General features: G+C 43.6%; 1 protein-coding gene across 3 annotated transcripts in view; it reads right to left on the reverse strand.

The window, feature by feature from the left end:
* Positions 1 to 1013: 1013 nt before the first annotated feature.
* The window catches only part of wdhd1 (WD repeat and HMG-box DNA binding protein 1), a 29821-nt gene continuing 10412 nt past the window's right edge, over positions 1014 to 20422 (reverse strand). For all 3 annotated transcript variants that reach the window (XM_080788027.1, XM_080788029.1, XM_080788028.1), the window contains 15 exons: positions 19696 to 19880; positions 16962 to 17146; positions 14662 to 14903; positions 13544 to 13681; positions 12476 to 12632; positions 10686 to 10800; positions 9637 to 9768; positions 9264 to 9490; positions 8915 to 9054; positions 8723 to 8779; positions 8565 to 8596; positions 7787 to 7957; positions 5348 to 5490; positions 5058 to 5193; positions 1014 to 1403 (listed from right to left, as the gene is read on the reverse strand). In XM_080788027.1, the coding sequence (XP_080644153.1) occupies positions 1227 to 1403; positions 5058 to 5193; positions 5348 to 5490; positions 7787 to 7957; positions 8565 to 8596; positions 8723 to 8779; positions 8915 to 9054; positions 9264 to 9490; positions 9637 to 9768; positions 10686 to 10800; positions 12476 to 12632; positions 13544 to 13681; positions 14662 to 14903; positions 16962 to 17146; positions 19696 to 19880 (2237 nt within the window). In that variant the 3' untranslated portion in view covers positions 1014 to 1226. The remainder of the gene's footprint in view (positions 1404 to 5057; positions 5194 to 5347; positions 5491 to 7786; positions 7958 to 8564; positions 8597 to 8722; positions 8780 to 8914; positions 9055 to 9263; positions 9491 to 9636; positions 9769 to 10685; positions 10801 to 12475; positions 12633 to 13543; positions 13682 to 14661; positions 14904 to 16961; positions 17147 to 19695; positions 19881 to 20422) is intronic.

A 20422-nucleotide genomic window follows, 5' to 3' on the forward strand; every position in this document is an offset into this window, starting at 1 on the left:
AATTTACCATTTACATACCGGTATTCAGAAAACAAAAAACAATGACCTCAAACTGTGCTAAAAGAAAAAAGGTGGGTCTTTTGATTGCATGGATTTAAATTTAAGCCTCACATATGTAACTTGTCTGTATCCAATCTGTATGGTAGAGTATAATACTACAATATAATAACTTATACAATTGTAGTGGTTGTATTTAGTATTCCTGCTCTTCTATTGAGACATTGAGTAAATAGAAATATAAATAAAGTCCAAGCTGGAAGCACGCACATCTCAAAAATCACACTTGTGGAGTGAGGCTTGGCTGCCACATGACGTCACACATGAAAGCCAGACGTTGGAGGAGGGGCTGCTAGCAGCTAGCGCCCGTCAAAAATACAGGTGCTGAACAAAATGCGTACAATGAAGGAGGAAGGGAGTTTACACACTGGTCTGTACTAGCTCCTAGCTAGTACAGACTAGCTCCTAGCACTAGCTCACCGAGACACAGGCTGACACAAATGGTGTTTTTCTTTGAGGTCAGGATTGAGATTGTCCAAGGGCCGGGTCCACCCCCCAGACCATACATTGCTCTAGCCTAGACCTTTAAAAAAAAAAAAAAAATGCAACATTTTGAACTCAATTCTAAAATGTACTGGTAACCAATTAAGACATTTTCTCATTTCTTGGTTCCAGTTTAATATAAGCAGCTGATTTTTGGACCATCTGTAGACAGGAGATGGTGGACTGGTTCACTCCCAGCAGTCCAAAGTAATCAAATTATTTTGTTCTTAGTTCAACAATTACTTTAATAAAAAAGAAGACATGTACAGGGACAGGTACAAAAAGAAATGGTACAATAAACAGATGAAGATTTCAGCAGATTAGCCCAATAATCATTGTTCACATTTGCAACTGAACAATTCAACCACATGAATCCACTTATATATATATATAATATATATATATATATATATATATATATATATATATATATATATATATATATATATATATATCATACAGGCTACTAAATACACAATGCAGGGAAGGGCTTACATTGCTCTCCTGAAATCGTGATCTTAAAATAGCGTTAAAGTGGAATGTGATGCTCGGACCCCCTGAAACCCCCTCAAGGTTCTCAACCTACTTTGAGAACCACTGACCAAGGTCTTGTGCTACCCAACTAGAAAGGTGCAAATAATAGAGCACAAATTAAATTATCTTACATAGTAAATTATTAGCTTTAGTTAATATTTGAATGCAAATGCCGACAGCTTGGCCGAGGTATCCAGGGACTTCTTTTTCTTGGCATTACTGTCATCCGTTTCCACCTCCATGTTATCATTCTCTGCACCTCCAAACCTCTTTCTCTTCTTCAAATCCGTATCTCCGGCCGGAGGACCTTTGGCTCTCTCTGTCCATGACTAAAGGACAAAGTAGGTGACGGAAGGAAAGGAGATTGACAGAAATTATTCACTTTACCGAATCAATGACGACCAACAAATGTATATATAATTAGATTTTTTTTAAATAATAATCACACTCGTGTGCCAATCAAATCATCACATTCCATGCTACAAACACACAAAGCTGTGCATAGGAGGGGGTCAAAAAGGCAAAATGGCCGATGTTGTACTGTGCCGACCCTACTCACCAAACACCCACATGATGGCCAAACACAAATGCACACACTCGCTCAGCCATGCAGTTGGAAATTGCATCCTGTCATGTATAATCACTATTGACAGGCTCCATCCCTCTGTTTGGCCTGCTGGCTCTTATCCTCCCCCGAGCTAAGACAAAAGGAAGCGTTTTCCTGTAACGTAATGGAGCTGGGATGACTCATCAGTGGTCGGCGTGAAGACAACTAGCAACAGTCAGGGCCTGCTGAGCCTCCACTCTGCCTTCAAATGCCCACCCACCACCTCAACATCTGCATTTGAAGCCCATCCATTAACCCCATGCAGAACATTCACACAAGCTACTGTAGGATCATGATTTGATACCAGATATTTCATGACCCCAATCAATCTGTACTGCAAAATCCTTGAACTGTCATGTAACGAGCAGACATCCAACACCTTGCCCTACGGCCTATGCTGATAACGCCGTAGGTCTTTAGAAGCTTGAGCGGGTGATATAGGGGGGGGGGAATCTAATTGATATTGTGACAATATATTATGACTATATTTTTCTTTAAATGAATGCAAACATAAAATGGCTAAAATAGCCGATCTACAAGCTTACAGCATATTGCATCGTGATGCATTGTGAGCTTGTAGACTTTTTGATTTTGTTTATAGATATTTATACCGGTAATAAGACTAAAACCAGGAAAAGATAACAATTCAATTCAATCTTTATTTCAGACCCAAGGGAGATCCCTGTCACAATAAAAACACCACAATAAAAAGAAAAACAACAGAAGAAATACAAAGACTTCCAGTTTCGAACATACACAGACAAGTGTGCCAATGGCCCCACAGTCTAGAGAACCTGACAGAACTACGTATAGGGTTAGTTAACTTATGAGTATGACAGCAATGATGTTATTTACTCATTACTGACCTACACATATGTAAGATGCAGCGGCGCATGTGGGTACCCCAACACTAACAAACATCTGGCTTGCAATAGAGCTCCTTGGAGCTCTCAGTAGCAGCCGCATACAGTCATAAACCACTGTGAGTCAGCTGATGCTACCTTGTTTGTAGCGACACCACAGGTGGGTCGTATACAGCCTTACAGGGGTGTACAGAAAGATCTAAAGAGTGAAATCTTCACAGATACTGAGAACATGCTAAATTTGCGACACAGCATGTTCCCTTAAGCATATAGCTTCCGACAATGTCTATATACATCCTCGTCATCAGAAAGGTAATTTTAGATGATATGGCCCAAATATTTTGTCACAGCAATGACATGTTGATAGATTGCTCAGCCCTATTTTAGAGCATTCTTTTCTTTGATGGCCAGTCCGATGGCTAGGATAGGCAAGGCAAGAACAGCATTCCTACTCCTTAAGAACACCTGACGCTCTAGTCTAGATAGACAAAAATAAGAATATTTAACTCCAATGTAAAATCAGTCCTGCTTTATGGGGCAGAGACATGGAGAACAACAAAGAGCACAACAAATAAAGTGCAAACCTTCATCAATAAATGTCTCAGAAGAATCCTGAACATACACTGGCCAGACAAGATCAGCAATATTGACCAATGGACGAAGACCAAACAACTACCAGCAGCAGATTCAATTAGGCGAAGAAGATGGAGATGGATCGGCCACACACTATGCAAACCAGTGTCAAATACTACCAGACAGGCTCGGACTTGGAACCCCCAGGGGAAGAGAAACAGAGGTCGGCCCAAAAACACCTGGCGGAGGGACCTCCGGGCAGACACCAAGATGCTAGGGATGCACCTGGTCGCAGATAGAAAAGAACGCCAGTGACCTTGAACTCTGTCTGGAGGACCCTTGTAGACCCTTGCCTATACCCTGGAAAGGGTGTCAGGCATAAGTAAGTACGTTTTCTTTGATGCGAAAACACTAGGCCCGCTGGCACACCACATAGACTATAATGCCCGACAGGTTCGAATCCCAACTTTGCTGCGTGGCACTCCCAGTCTCCCCCTCCCCCTGTCTATCTCCACTGTGTACCACTGTCTCCATCAATGAAGGCAGATATAGCCAGAAAAAGATCTCTATAAAAAACAATCACAGCCGTAGTGTCAGAGGACTGTTAATATTTGAATAATCATTGATTAAAACATTCAAGGACAAAGTTCACTTTTCTTTGGCTGTGGTCCTACCAGTATCAATGTTCAGCTGGCTGTGGTCCTACCAGTATCAATGTTCAGCTGGCTGTGGTCCTACCAGTATCAATGTTCAGCTAAGACTTTTGGTGAGATTTGTGACTGTAAAATCGATTACTGTAGTTTCCATAGCAAACAAAGTAACCAGTAGTCAGAGCTATATGATATAGCCTTTTTTTTATCACCAAAGGGGTACATAAGAAAGAATTACATAAGATTATTATTAATTACATAGAGGAAATCTTTACACACAAGGCTGTAATAATGACTATTATTCTCTCATGCTCTAAATCAAAATGACAACCCCCCTCCAGAGGCCACTGGTCACACACAGTACATATACAACCTGACTAAATGTCTTCAATTGTCTTGTTTTAGAGGTTTTGTTAAGGAATGTTAAAACAGCCCAAAATGAAGCGCATTTTGCCACGGATCAGTGTAACCGACATTCACCTGAATTGTTACTTTTCCAAACCTCATATTCCCCTTTCTCTCCCTCCCTCTCTCCCTCACACGGCATCATTAAATCAATGGTCTACTCTATGACATCACCAACCACTTCAAACCACACACACACCCTCTTGGTGTACCATGTGAAGTGGCATCTAGCATTCTCCTGAGTGGTGTTGTATGTGCAGAGTCACAGCTGATGGTTAGTACAGAGCAAGACCAGGCAATCTGGGACCTAAATCATCTTCGCTGGACGTGGTGAAAAGTGACATGTGTGATGGTGACTAATGCTAATGAAAGGGCCGAAGGGGTATTGTGAAAAATACTGAAGGGAATCCACAGTAAGAACAGGGTTGATGGAAGCTGTCAACTTACTGTCCTTCTCAGTGAAGAACAAAATTATATTTTTTGGGGCTAGTTTGAAAGTAGACCGACAGGAAATGGGGAGAGAGATGGGGGGGATCGGCACACCCATATCAATGGGTGTATCTCTTTATCCTTTATTGCAGTGTTTCTCAACCACGAGGGCCCAACGCCAAAGAGGGTTGTTGGATGCTCCGACAAGGTCACGGACAAAGAGTTCATTATAAGAAACATTGTGGTTTCTGACTTCTTGGGCCAGTAGTCGGTACAAAATGTCACACGCCGTATAGTACAAGATCGGATAACCAAACAATTTGATTGATACAGTATGGTTATGGTACCATACTGTATGTTGCTTCATATTATATCACAAACATAACTCCTGTCTCATAGGGATAGGTATCATTAGGATTTTTTTTGCGATTGTGTGGTTTAAGACTTGTTACATACCAGTCGATCCTCTGCAGACAGCGTTCTGAAGCGACTCATCGCTTCCTTAATGACGTCGGTCTCCTCCAGGTCAGGCTGGTCAGCATTAATACTCTTCCTGTTCTCCTCCAGCCACAGCTGGAAGCCTGTCTTTGGCCTGACACACACACACACACACACACACACACACACGGCAGAAATGGCGATAACAGTTACTGTACAACAATAATATCTATGGTCACATATCACATTAATATGAAAAACGGACTGGCCATTTTCTGATAATATTGTGCCGGCCGATAATGACTTACTTCCTGTTTTCACCGCTATCCGCTGTTGGGGCAGGAGGCGGGACCTCTGCTCGCTTCGGCATATCCGAGTTCTCCCGAGGCTTCTTATTGGCTGCCTTAGGTGTAATCTTAGATGATGTCATGTTTAGCAGTGTGGTCTGAGTCTGGAGGAAACAAAGTGAAGTTGATCAGCATAAAATCGGACTGATTTAAAGACCCACTCTCGTTCGAAATGTTTGATCAATAATCATGCCCCTGTCAAGTATTTTTCTCACCCAAAAAACATCTACCGGTATATAAAAATGAGTTTTATAGCACCTTGAACGTGGCTCTGTCTGTGCCCTCAACAATTCCAGGATCTATTAATTAAGCCACGACTTCAGGAACAACCCCTCATGAATATATTTATTAAGAAAAAAAAAAAAAATGTATAAATTAATTGCAATGTAAATATTGTAACATTGTTTTTCCATAAGGTTGTGTTCTGTGCAAACTTTACTAGAATAACAGTGGTGCACGTCTGAAGACATGTCATGTTGTTACATTGGCCATTGACTGAGCCTAGAGAAGGAAAGCTGGACCTGGATTTCTACACAATCTCGGCAGACAACACACACACGCACGTGTTATATTGTTATACAATTAGATGGCTTGGCAGAATCTAGTTAGCATAGAGCACCGAAGTCCTGACGTCACTGTCGGTAGAGGTCGTCAGTCCCCAGGTTCATGTATTTTTTATTTGCATTGAAATCCCCATAGGGGGATTTTAGATCTCTTCATATAAGAACTGCGTTTGAAAAATAAACCGATCATCCCGGCCTTTTCACTCATATGGATATGAAGCATCGACTGAAGGTGGAAATGTACAAATATACCCAAAGAGTAACAAAATAAGCGTTAGAAATGAGTCAAACAACCCAGAGACTACATTTCCGGGTAGGCGGGTGGCCGCATCTGCCCGTCGCACAACAGAAACTGAATGTTAATTACGTTTATTTTTATTTTATTGATATTTAATGTTTCGTGGAGTCGACCAGCTGAGCTTACGTCAATGAGGAATCTCAGGAACGCAATGTGTTGACAGCTGGGCGTGACGTATATTAGCAGCGACATTTCAAACACAGTTCTTAGATGAAGCGATCTAAAATACCCCTATGGTGATTTCAATGCAACTAAAAAAATACATTAACCTGTGTACTGGCGCCCTCTACTGAAAGTGACGTCAGACTTCGGTGCTCTATTCAGATGCAGTGATCAACTTTCACGTGCTTTTGTTTACTTCCTAGTAGCTTTGCTCCTGTCATGTGGGTGGGTCTGTTGTCCAATCAGAGGCTGAATAGCCAGAAACATTATGCAGCCCAACCCATTGCAGCCACCATGAGGTGCTCTATGTATATTCAAGCCTTTGAAGCGTGTCCCTACTCCCTGATGATGTGACATGATAACCGAGTCAGGTGTTAAGGCCAGTTTTGAAGGCCAGTGAAAAATTAAGGCTTTAGAGAAAAGCAGAGTGGATTTTCATAGATAAGGTTAAAAAAAACATTAAAAACTCAAAGAACATGAGTGGAGTGAGCCTTAATGTGTTTTTCAAGCATACCCATGAAAATGCTGGTAGTTTCTTGTGCTCTTCTCAAACACCTGCAGCATTAATATACAGTTTTACTTCTAAAATCTGGTTTTCAATTAGAGCCTCATTGTACATTTATTGAAGAGATTTATCTAAGAATTTAACAAAATTGTGTGATACTTACAGTACTACTAACATCTGCTGTAAGCCAAATTGTACTGCAATTGTACATTTCAGATTTCACAGTAAATAAGTGGTCCCTATCCAGTTAGTTATTGGTTCGCCCAGGCCAACGTCATGTTTTAATAAATATCATTTAGGAAGTGAGGGAATGAAGACTAGAAAAAAAAAGTTTCATTTAATACAATAAAACTAGGGAAGTCTGCACACTGTTCTGTCTAGAAAAAGTATTCATTTAATTTAAGTCGACAATGTTTCGACCTATGTGGGTCTTCATCAGGTCTCAGAACTCTCACAATACGTCTAGAAGTATATATATGCACGATCATTCTGTTTTTCAGAAGCGAACACTCCAAGAGTACACATTTAGGGGGGGAAAGCCCAAGGGCTTCCCCCTTATCCCTAAACTTCATTGCCTTTTTGTTTTACTATTTTGAAAAACATTTTTGAAAAGTTCAACTAGCCAATCTACATTGACACGTTGTGAGCTTGTAGACTGGCCATTTTAACATAGTAAAAATGGCCATAGTCAAAATAGTAAAAAGAAAAGGTAAAGAAGTTTAGGGATAATGGGTTTAGCGGTGACGAAAGTGGAGCCCTAAGTGCCCAACCCTACCGCTGTGTGTGTGTGTGTGTGTGTGTGTGTGTGTGTGTGTGTGTGTGTGTGTGTTTACTGTAAAACCCCTGAGTGCTTGAAAGACTGAAAGTCATACCTTTGTCTTGGATTTGGGTGCCAGGGGTTTAAGGATGGGGCTTTTGCTCTGCTTTCCTGCAGAGCTGCTGAGAGGAACAGGCCTCCTTACTGAGGTCATGCTGTCCAGCACATTGGTCACTCTGGACACTGGTTGACCACATGAAGGGGAGGGCTTCCCTGAGCCCATAACCTGCACACATCACATTAAGAAACCTTTCATTTTTTATGGCGTGACTCCGTAGGAAGTAATCTACTAGTGTGTGTGTGTGTGTGTGTGTGTGTGTGTGTGTGTGTGTGTGTGTGTGTGTTTATCTGAATGTATTTAGCTATGCTTTCAATGTCATGCCTTTATTGGACCCAGTCTTGATTCTTTTTTTAAAGAGCAGCCAATAATTTGTTTCCCCTTTTATCTACAAATTCCATGTATTGTAGTGTACCACCCTTTATCCCTAATGGGTTACCACGGTGGAAGTAGCCCCTCCGTCCTATTGTTCCCGTTCAACACTCCTGCTGACAGGCACCATCCCAGTCCGTAGGTGGCGGTGCAGTGACAAACATTCCCCCTTCCCGCCCCAGTGTTCCCTCCCATGAACATGGTGAACAGTGCCCCGGTTTGGATTCATATTGTAAACAAGGCCTGTCCAGGCTCCGTTCAGCTTCCAAGGATAATACTACTTCCAGTAGACTGGAAATGTGCAAAAGCAGCAGCAGCAATGCAAGTGTTCAGTCAAAATGTCCTAACCAAGATACTGTAGCGTCAAACCATCGGTTGAGTTTTTACATTAAATATAACTCACCTTGAAAGGATTAGATCGTCCCTCTTTGCTTACTGCAAAACAAATATAGATATACAAGTCTTTAATGACAATTGTCTGTGGTTAAGGTCAGGTTGATGTGTATTAAGATATGTACAACTAGTCTATCGTCAGCCGGTAAGCTAATAATGTTTACTCACTGGGTTTCAGGACTGGCTTTTCAGGCGACACTGCTCCTTTTGCAAATGGATTCAGACCTACGTGGTTGTGAGAAAATATCAGAAGAAAGAACATACAGTACAGATACAATCAATGCAGCAGAGTATAATCAACAGAAGATTAATTTAGATGTTGTGATGTTGGGCTGAGGGATATGCAGGGTTACGACTTACGCTTCCCGTTTTCTGCAGCCGCCTCCTCCTGCACCGTCTCCGTCTCTCCTTCGTCCTCCATTTCATCTCCACATTCTTCCTCATCATTAGTGTGTTTCGTGTTGTGATGGACACCTGCGCTCCTTCCATGTTGACCATGTCTGTCCAAAACAAAAGTCAATGGATAAGTGCATGATATTGGCAACAACTGGTTTCATTACAGTGGGAGAAATGCGTACAAACTGTACATTGTTCTAATATCCCATTCTGGGCGGGAACGCCTTTTGGTGTTTTACCCCTTCAGGACGGGAACCCCTTTTGGGGTTCTAATTGCTATGTACAGTATATTGGCAGCATAAATCAACTTTACCCAGAGTTCCGCCGGGCGGATGTATACTCCGGCTCCTCTTCCTGCTCGCCGGGCCCTTCCTCTTCCTGGAGCTGGTTGGCCTTCTCCAGAGCGAGTTCGCTGAGGCGCTGAGCGAGGACCATGCGTCTGGAGCGCGAGGCGTAGCGCATGGCCAGCGTCACCACATTCTGGGTCATCATCTCAGCCAGCTCCACACAGCGGAACTCCCGCTCTAGCTTACAGGACAACTGGAGTAACACAAGCACAGACGAGGGGTGTAGGAACACTGCACTGTTATTTAAAGGTCTGAATTGTCCCAGCAAGCAGCAAATGACAATTACATAAACCACTTTGTAATGTATCGTCCCAATATATAAGGTTTTCCCTCACTCACAGCAAACATCTTCATAAGCAGCTCCTGCTGTTGTTTCTGAGTCTGGCTCTGTGCATCCTCGTCGATCTCATAACCACTGGAGGATAAGAAGTTGTAGTGATTTTGGAAGAGTACCGAACGCCAGTATTGCTCCTGGAGAATGAAGACAAACACAGAATTGGACAAGAAAGGAGCACAAACCTCCTCCAGGAGGCATGCCATACCTCCTTCCATCTGTCTGTGGCATATGCATTGTCGTTTTGCCTAGAAACACCCCTTGATGTGAAGTCAATGAAGTAGTACCGTAGTTGTGTGCGGAAAAGGCACAGGGACAATGGGGAGAAAATGATGGCATTTACTCACAGCCCATGACAATGGGTTCCAATATAGCCTGGAGGGATGGTGGGTCTGATATTATTAATTCATAAAAATAACAGTCAATAACTATGTTATATGTGACCAAATTTGACTGAGACTGCCATTGGATTTTTTTGAACTTTTGTTTTTTCATGTCATATGAAATCAGGGAATCATAGCTTCAAATTGACATGTTGGTTGTTGAGTTTGACCCACCAGTTTTGGAGATATGGCTTATAGAGTAATGTCTTGCAGAAAACAGCGAGTTGAGAAAAGAGGCTTGAAAGGTTCACTTCTGTGGTCTCTAACATTACACCTAGCTATGTTAAGCATTTATTTCATATTTACATGTAGATTTCAGCTCTTACTCTTATTTCAGACATGCTCTAGTATGTGAAGAGCCTGTGCTATTATCTCATTTTGAAAAATAATAATAATAATTCTCCTCTGGTGAAAAGCTGGAATTTGCGCGCTCATGGCAGTCTCTCAGTCAAATCTGGTCACATATGTTTGGCAAGAGAGTTCCTTGGCCTAGTGGCAACACACACGATCAGCGTACAAGTTTAAAAAGACACCAGTACTAGTAAACTGACAGGGGTGAAAACACAATCTCCACCCGAACCGTCAGCGTACACAATTAGCAGAGTGTAGAACAGAATGGAAGAGCTGGTTAGCTGTCTGAGGTGTAGTGGCTCCAGAGCAGGCATTATTACCTCCATCTGTCCCTTCTCTGTGGTGGTCTGACAGACGGGCAGGTTGAAGGGCAGGATTGCCACAGCGGGTCTGGGCAGGGTAGGGGGGTACCTGGAGCCTTTACACGGGATACACCTGGACAGTCCAAAGAGAGACCAGCTTCAGCACAATACACTAAAACACTATTATGAGTCATGACTGAACGGAGGATTCGATTTGAAAGACATGTTAAGAATAAAACAACTTCAATGATTACAGCCATGTCAAATGTCTATGTTTTACATCAAACGAAAATACATACAGATGCTGGAAGGACCTGTAATAAGCCAAGTGTTCATGGCCTTACATAGACAGTTTGAGACAGGTGAGTGAGTCTTACAGAAAACGGCATGAAAGTGCTAAAGTGATCACCCCAATAAAAATTATATATAAATGATGTTGAATGTATCTAAGTTTAGGTCAGCCCAACCTCCGAGAGGCTCAAAAACAACATCATTTAGAAAATGCTGCCACCAGGTAGTAAAGGGCTGTGGTTTCCACATTCATGTATATTAATCCTGCGAATCAAACTTTAGTCTTACAACATGTATACACAGGTAGAGACTGTTTAAGTTAAGTTAAACAGTAAATGGACAGAGCACGGAACCTGAGATTAAGACCACGGGGGAGCAGCGGAACCTTTACCTGAGCTGCTCTGGGTTCTGGTGAGCCCCCACCACCCAGTACTAGTGAACCTTTACCTGAGCTGCTCTGGGTTCTGGTGAGCTCCCACCACCCAGTACTAGTGAACCTTTACCTGAGCTGCTCTGGGTTCTGGTGAGCTCCCACCACTCAGTAGTGATCCTTTACCTGAGCTGCTCTGGGTTCTGGTGAGCTCCCACCACTCAGTAGTGAACCTTTACCTGAGCTGCTCTGGGTTCTGGTGAGCTCCCACCACTCAGTAGTGATCCTTTACCTGAGCTGCTCTGGGTTCTGGTGAGCTCCCACCACTCAGTAGTGATCCTTTACCTGAGCTGCTCTGGGTTCTGGTGATCTCCCACCACTCAGTAGTGAACCTTTACCTGAGCTGCTCTGGGTTCTGGTGATCTCCCACCACTCAGTAGTGAACCTTTACCTGAGCTGCTCTGGGTTCTGGTGAGCTCCCACCACTCAGTAGTGATCCTTTACCTGAGCTGCTCTGGGTTCTGGTGAGCTCCCACCACTCAGTAGTGAACCTTTACCTGAGCTGCTCTGGGTTCTGGTGAGCTCCCACCACTCAGTAGTGATCCTTTACCTGAGCTGCTCTGGGTTCTGGTGAGCTCCCACCACCCAATAGACAGTAGTGAACCTTTACCTGAGCTGCTCTGGGTTCTGGTGAGCTCCCACCACTCAGTAGTGAACCTTTACCTGAGCTGCTCTGGGTTCTGGTGAGCTCCCACCACTCAGTAGTGAACCTTTACCTGAGCTGCTCTGGGTTCTGGTGATCTCCCACCACTCAGTAGTGAACCTTTACCTGAGCTGCTCTGGGTTCTGGTGATCTCCCACCACTCAGTAGTGAACCTTTACCTGAGCTGCTCTGGGTTCTGGTGAGCTCCCACCACTCAGTAGTGATCCTTTACCTGAGCTGCTCTGGGTTCTCGTGAGCTCCCACCACTCAGTAGTGAACCTTTACCTGAGCTGCTCTGGGTTCTGGTGATCTCCCACCACTCAGTAGTGAACCTTTACCTGAGCTGCTCTGGGTTCTGGTGATCTCCCACCACTCAGTAGTGAACCTTTACCTGAGCTGCTCTGGGTTCTGGTGAGCTCCCACCACTCAGTAGTGATCCTTTACCTGAGCTGCTCTGGGTTCTCGTGAGCTCCCACCACCCAGATGTGATCCGACTTGCCCTTGCAGTGGTCCCTGGTGTTACATACAGGTGTCCACATGTTTCCCAGGGAGCGGTTTAGCAGCCGCACCACCCCCTCGGAGTCTACGTAACACGGGGTACCTATAAGATAAGAAAGACACAATCACGTGTAATCCTAAACTGGAGGAATGACGGATACAAACGCCTATTTTACCCGTCTAACTGTCAACCGACATTACGTATTTTGAAGATAAAAGTAGCTGTGCATCGATTCAAAATGGTGTGGTTTTATGACGGATGCAATTAGGTACTACCCACGCCACGACACACCATGTAAGTGAGAGCAAACCAGCAGCACATGCCAGACAAGAGTAGCAGGTGGTCTCCATAATTTACTTGTCAAAGACTACATTTTGCTTCCGGCAGGTGTAATAAATAGTACATTTAATCTCATATTAACGGTTAATGAATGGTTAATGAGTAGCCTCTCGGGCAGAATATTTTTTTCTCTAAATTAGCATTCCTGGAAGAGAATGAACCTTCTCATTCATTGTGACCTGCCAGACAAGAAGCATGCTGTCCCCTGTCCTCCACGTCATCAGTGCCCATACCCGAAGGCGGGGTTGGCGAAAGGGCCTTTCTGTGTGGAGTTTGCATGTTCTCCCCGTGTCCCCTAGGGTAGGTACCCTCACAAAAAACATGCAGTAATCCTGGTCTTTAAACTGCCTCCCCCTGGCCAGCCGGGGCGCCTGATGGAGGGGAGAGGAACTGGTTGGAATAACGTGTTCCTTCCACGCGCTACGTCCAACCAGGGAAACTCCCCCCTGTCAGGTGCAAAGGAGCAACTTGGACACTCAGGCATGAAGGAAGCATGAGTTCAAGTCCGTTGCTCTCCCCAGGTTGGCGGAGGGTGTGTAGAGCCCAGGATCACATTAGATGATTGACACAGGGGTGAAAAATGGGTTACAAAATGCTGTCCAAATGTGTAGACATTGAACTAGTTTACTCTGGACTAAAGCACCAACATCATGGTGGATATTTGTCATACTGACCCTCGGCAGTGAAGCCCAGCCAGGACAGATGAGATCTACGTGACAATGGGAGTGGCTCGCCGTTGATGATCTGCCTCTTTCTTTGACCCAACTGTAACAGCTGGACCCCCAGGGCCTGTTCCCCATCAAAACCTGTAGCTAAGAACACAAAACATGTATGTACTGCATATATACTGTACTGTATGCGTTTCCCAATGTTACTGGTTATTATCCCATTTTGACCTGAGATCAGATTCTAAAAATGTCTTCTACATCTTGACAGTTTTCTGAAAAACCTATGTTTCTGTCAGTGGTTCTTCGATTTTTCAAAAATAGCAGACCTACAAGCTCGATCTGCTATTTTTCAATAGCTAACACCAAAAGGGGTTCCCGCCCAAATGGGTTATACATTTATTTCCCTTTTGTATATGACCAGCTTTGACACTCTGTGTAAACTCAAACATTGAAGACAAAAGTGTGTAAACACAAACATTGAAGACAAAAGTGAGGACGCAAATTGCGATTGGCCAGAATGAGATGATGTATGATGACGTATGATGATAAGAGCGCACAACACTTCACACAGGTGTGATTTTTTAATAATTATTAGCGGATGATATCTAGTGGATTGAATCCTTAGCTTTGTTAAGTTAATGTATTAATACAGACATTGTGAGCATTTATACATTTAAGTAAGTGTGTATGTAGTGTCTAGAATCTGAATAATGTTAACTGCCTGTATGTTTCCACATTATATTCTCTAATACTACAGACAAGTACTGTACACTTCAGACTACAGACGCATATCTAGATTACTCTAGGGAAGGAAACAAGGAAAATTAAGGGTTTACACAGCATTATATAACCTATAACCTAATGGAGTAATGGTTAGTTACACAAACTGCCAAATATCTCTCCACTGGCCTCCAGTGGGTAATATCATTGACGATAAAATACTGCAACTCATCTTTATATCCCTCAGTCGTTTAGGACCTGCTAAGACCATCTCTGACTTGCTTTTACAAACCTCAAAGCAGGCATCATCATTTAGATTTGAACCGTGTCCAAATTCTCTCACACGAATGTGTGTGCGCATGTGTGCGTGCGTGCGTGTGTGTGTGTGTGCGCGTGCCATCTACCTCGGTGGTAGACCACAAGCAGCTGCTCTCCGTGTCCGGCCATGCAGACCACAGGCCCGGGCAGGCTCCAGAGTTCCTTCTGAACCCCGCCGATGGAGAAGAGGCGCAGCGTCAGGGCGCTGGTGGCTACCGCGGCCCAGCCCTGGCCCAAACACAGAGCCCGCACATCCTCAGCCGACGGCAGGTCCACCATCCACTCCTTGTTGGTGTCCCATGAGGAGAAGTGGAGGCACTGCAGCTTACTGGGAAGGGAGAGGGTTGAGGGATCAGAGGTCAGAGAGAGGCAGTGACCTCCACGTTTTTTTTTGCCCAAAAAAGAACATGCGACTGGTAGGGATGGGCCGTGCGAGCGAGCGTGCATGCATGTGTATGTGTAATTGTGTATGTACAGTATGTACATACATATATGAAAATATGTTGCAAAGGCTATATTGTCATCCAAACCCTGCGCATAGCAATGACCAGTTATCAATCTTTTTTTCTTTTTTTTTAATAATAATAAGTAGAATCTTTCATGAAATAGATACAATTAATTGTAATTATGGATGAGTCATAATAATCAAAGATTCCAATCATCGTCTTTTGGGGATCGATTATTATTCATGTTTTGGTTGCCCACAGTAACTACAGTTTAGACTAGAGGATACTTAATGTCGCTGTAATATTTATTCTTTTCTGCTTTAGCATTGTCAATGTGTCATTGTCAGGACAATTTGTCATTGTCAGGACATTGATTCAGTTTCAGTAGGAACCATTTACAGATATCGTTTCAGAAGGAACCCTTTAGAGGGCGGTCCGCGCCTTATTTATGTCCCCTCAGGACATAAATAAACACAACACATAAATAAAGTGTATAAATCCCTATTATCAGTGGTGGGCCGTCAGGGCCAGCAAGGCCTTCTCTGCTGGCCCACTTGCCTGATGCAGAAATTTATATTTTATAATAAGTTTTTATTTTTAACAAATATTATATCTTGTATTTATTTTGCTGCCACTGCACTGTTTCTCACTCAGACAGGCTGGATGGTCTGCTTCCATTCTGTGCAGGTACAACAGCCCTTGTTTTTTTGTTTTAACCAATGAGATTATTTCCTTGTGTTGTCTCCGGGTAAAATTCTCTACCGGGAGGCCTGCAGAAAATCCATCCCTTGTTGTTAAAATGAATGGGAGCAATATAGAAATTGACAGGTTCCTTAGCCAATCAGATTTTGAGTTTGTTAGCTGGCCTTTGGTGACGTTACCGTCTTGCTTGGATCCCATCGCTGGTGGGAAATATTGTCCAATGAGAAAAGAGAACTGGGTTTTTTAAACTTTCTGCGCGAGTTCCCATCTGGTTCATTGAGCTCGCTAAATTAAGAGATTTAACTCACAAACAAATGCGGAAAACGGCTGAAGGAGGAGAAGAAACAGATTTAGTGGTGGATTTACAGTCAAAGCATTTTTCGAGAAGGAAGGACTTCAAGAAAAGCTTGCAGGGTAGACCATTCAATATTTTATAATATTGAAGGCCTAGTTCATTCCGGCACGGTCCGCCACTGCCTATTATAGAACCTACCTAGACTACCTACTGGTAGCAATAAGTAACTTTGTCGTGATATACGGACGCTCCACGTCCGGAATTTCCCCCACTATCCCCAGTAGAAAATCCCGGGAATAAAAACGGGGGCGTCCCGACTATTCCACGGACATTCTACTATTCCGCGGATGTTTGAGAATTCCACGGTCGGCTTTGAAATCAGCGGTAAATTCCACGATCACGGATTCCTGTGGGGACTATTGAGTACAGGGCTACAGGCCAGTGTGCCTGCATTATTGGCATCGATGGTAATGGCATCTGTTCATTTAGCCTGATTGAGGCAACATTTATGTGGATGGATAACAATGCAATTTTATCCCCAGGATCAGGATGCTCAAGTTCTTCTGTGTGAAGCAGTGTTGTTTTCGTCGACTAAAACTAAGACGAAAAATGTTCGTCGACTACCTTTTTTCACTGACTAAAACTAAATACATAGCATCTGCTATTTTCAGCATGCAACCAAAGTGTAAAATATGTCATTACAACGACATCAAGGCCTGTCAAAACACATTTTAGTCGACTAAATCAACTGTAGACTTAGTCGACTAAAATCGTATGACATTTAGTCGACTAAAACTAGACTAAACACTTGACTAGAACATTCCAGGTGACTAAAATGTGACTAAAACTAAGTGAAAGCTATTCAAGAGACAACGACGAAAAACTAAAATAGAAATTTGCTGCCAAAAACAACACTGATGTGAAGGCGACATGGCGGGCCTACCTGGCGAGCTGGTCAGTGCTGGGGCAGGCCAGCAGCACGGCCTCCTGGGACAGCGCGGCCGCGGTGTGACCCAGGGAGTTGGTGAGGTGCATGGCGTGGTGCACGGCCGTGTCGTGGAACTCCACGTCGATGGCGTTGTCCTGCTCGTCGTTGTAGCCTCGCACAATGCCCACGGAATTCCACATCTGAAAGACAGGGAAAACCATTTTAGCCGTCATAATTATTCCCCCTGCTGGCCATATACTTTATTGATCCCCCCAGGGACCAATTTAAAGGCCCGCTGACACGCCCCTCGGGAGCTAAGAACTGCTATCAAACAATGCTATCATGATTCTGACGTCAGAGTGGCGAGGGGCTTTCCCCAACGACTTCTATGCGGGCTCGCCGGGCTTGGTGGCCGTGGTAGCATAGCAACTTATGCTACTATTTTGGTGTCACATTTAGCTTGAATACTGGGTTAAAGTCTCATTCAAAAAAAAATTTTTCGCAACATTGTTCAGGTGAACTGTGTGTTTATGCTTGTTCATTGTAATAATCAATATCGCTATGATTATTTTATTTATCGCCGCGTCGCTCCGCATGACAACATACAGTCTAGCCCGTCTCAGATGCAGGCTGCACACACACGGGGGGACGGACACGTGTGTGTGTGTGTGTGTGTGTGTGTGTGTGTGTGTGTGTGTGTACACACATGCCCAGTCCCCCGTAGAGGCTCATGATCTCGTCCGCAAGACTATGCCTCGGCATAGCGATATTTATTATTACAATGAATACAAACATAAACACACTATAGTTCACTTGAACAATGTTGTGGTAACTAACTACGGTATTACAGAGTGAGAGCGAGGGTGTACATGTCAGCCTGACATGTACACGTGTCGATGACATAGTCATATCTAGCAAAGTAGAGGTCACATACCTAGGATGTATCCTTGACAATAAACTGACAGGAGATAGCATGGCATCAAGGGCGATTAAAAGAATAAATCAAAGGACAAGATTCTTGGGCAGAATCTCCAACTTTATTAACCAAAGGGCCCTTAGGACCTTAGCTGGAGCCCTCATACTGCCCATTTTTGACTACGCGTGTACGTCCTGGTTCCCTAACACCTCAATGGCACAGAAAACCAAGCTTCAAACTTCTCAAAATAAACTAATCCGACTTCTTCTTCACCTAGGGCCCATGACCCACCTATATGCGGAGCATTTTGACAGCATAGGATGGCTCAGGGTGGAAGATAGAGTCAAGCAATTAAAGATGGGCCTGACTTTCAAAATTGTAAATGCAACTTTACCCTCCATGCCCCTAGTACCCACTTACTTGTCTAATTACTTTTAAAAAGTGTGCAACACCCACAGCCATAAAACTAGAGGGAGCGTGAACAACGATCTGGTGCCACCTATTTATAAAACAAATATGGGCAAATTCACCTTTCAAAGCACTGCTACCCAGGTGTGGAATGCCCTCCCCTCATCGCTCAAAACAAACAAATCACTGGCTTCCTTCAAGACAGGCCTAAAAATTCACCTGTCAGCAAGTCAAAGGGAGAGGAGGTGATCGCATCAGCCGCTTTTGTGCGAAAATAATCGCCTTCCGATTAACTTTCGGCCCCAACCTGTAAATACTGTATATTTCATGTTTAGAGGAAATGTATATGTTGCCTTAAATTATTATTGTTATATCACTTACTATTACTGTGTTAACTTATTATTCATGTCATGTGTGAGTGGATAGGACCCGAATGGAAACAAGGCCGCAAGGTCTTTCTTCGGTGAAATCCTTTTTTGGACAAAAATGCATGACTGTACTTTGTGCTGTTTGCATTTATGTTGCCTAATAAAGTATTCAATCAATCAAGCCTGCGGCTGAGAGGGGAAAAGAACAGTAGTCGCGCTGCGGGGCTGCTCTCACAGCGGCCAGACAACAGCAGACCGTCCGTAGTCGCGACTGTCGCGCTGCGGGGCGGAGAGGTCTCAGAGCGGGCAGACAGGGGTGTTGGCGACCGGGGGAACATGGGACTCAAGTCCAAAATTTGCGCTTGTGCTGCAGTTCCCCTAAAAAAAACCCACGCCAACCTCAATTGCATTCAAACTAAGCATTTCTGGCGAAAAAATACTTTTTTTCAATTACATTTATAGCCAATATGACGCTAAATGTACCGTCAAAAACGCTAGCCTGACCTATAGCCACTTGTTGCTAGCGCCGTAGCCCCGTTTCAAACTGTTTCAAACTGTTTTCAGTCAGACCACGTGATGTGCTGTACCACCCATATTAATTTCGGGGCGTGTCAGCGGACCTTTAACCCATTTAGACCCGACGTCTAAATTAAAGAAATGTCTTCGAAATCTTGACAGTTTTCTGAAAAACCTTATGTTTCTGTATCAGTGGTTCTCAAAAAAGGCACATTTCACGATTTTTCAAAAATAGCAGACCTACAAGCTCATAGCGCGCCACCGAGTGGCGCACTATGAGCTTGTAGATCTGCTATTTTTCAATAGCTAAAGTATAACAGAATGCTTGAACACCAAAAGAGGTTCCCGTACAGAATGGGATAAGAAAGAAAAACATTGCATTGAGAATTTGAGATCACATCTGATCTGTGATCACAGGTTTTATCTCAAACAAATATTATAATTTATAAAGATTTAATATACTTTCTTTAAACACCCAAATCTGAACTATTTCTTTAACTCTTGGGGACAGAGGATACAGTATTATTTTAACATATCTTACCATAAAGCGGTGCGTGAGGTAAGAAGGAGTAGAGCCTGGCTGGAAAGCCTTCTGTGGTGGCGTGGGCATAGGCCCATCATAGGCAGGACGCAAGGGCACCAACGCTGCAGCAGGGGGCGCTATGGCCCCGTCAAGGTCATCATCATCATCCCCGTACTTCTCCAGACCCAGCTTGATAGAGGATCCTAAGTGGAAACACAAAAGGGAAATTAAGGGTTTACAGTAGTAATAGTACACAGTGTATACGTTCATGGAGTAATGGTTAATTACACCGACTGTCAAATATCTCTCCACTGGCTTCCAATGGCTCATATTATGATCATCATCATACCATAAGCCACCAAGTCTATGTTCACAAAAAATGTGTCTGTCCGAGAGAAGTGTCTGGGGTATAACTCTGAGAGAAGTGTCTGGGGTATAACTCTGAGAGAAGTGTCTGGGGTATAACTCGTGGAACAATAGAGAAGTGTCTGGGGTATAACTCGTGGAACAATAGAGAAGTGTCTGGGGTATAACTCGAGAGAAGTGTCTGGGGTATAACTCTGAGAGAAGTGTCTGGGGTATAACTCGAGAGAAGTGTCTGGGGTATAACTCGTGGAACAATAGAGAAGTGTCTGGGGTATAACTCGTGGAACAATAGAGAAGTGTCTGGGGTATAACTCGTGGAACAATAGAGAAGTGTCTGGGGTATAACTCGTGGAACAATAGAGAAGTGTCTGGGGTATAA

Source organism: Protomyctophum bolini (genome assembly GCF_963924005.1).
Source record: "Protomyctophum bolini genome assembly, chromosome: 1".
NCBI classification, from domain to species: domain Eukaryota; kingdom Metazoa; phylum Chordata; class Actinopteri; order Myctophiformes; family Myctophidae; genus Protomyctophum; species Protomyctophum bolini.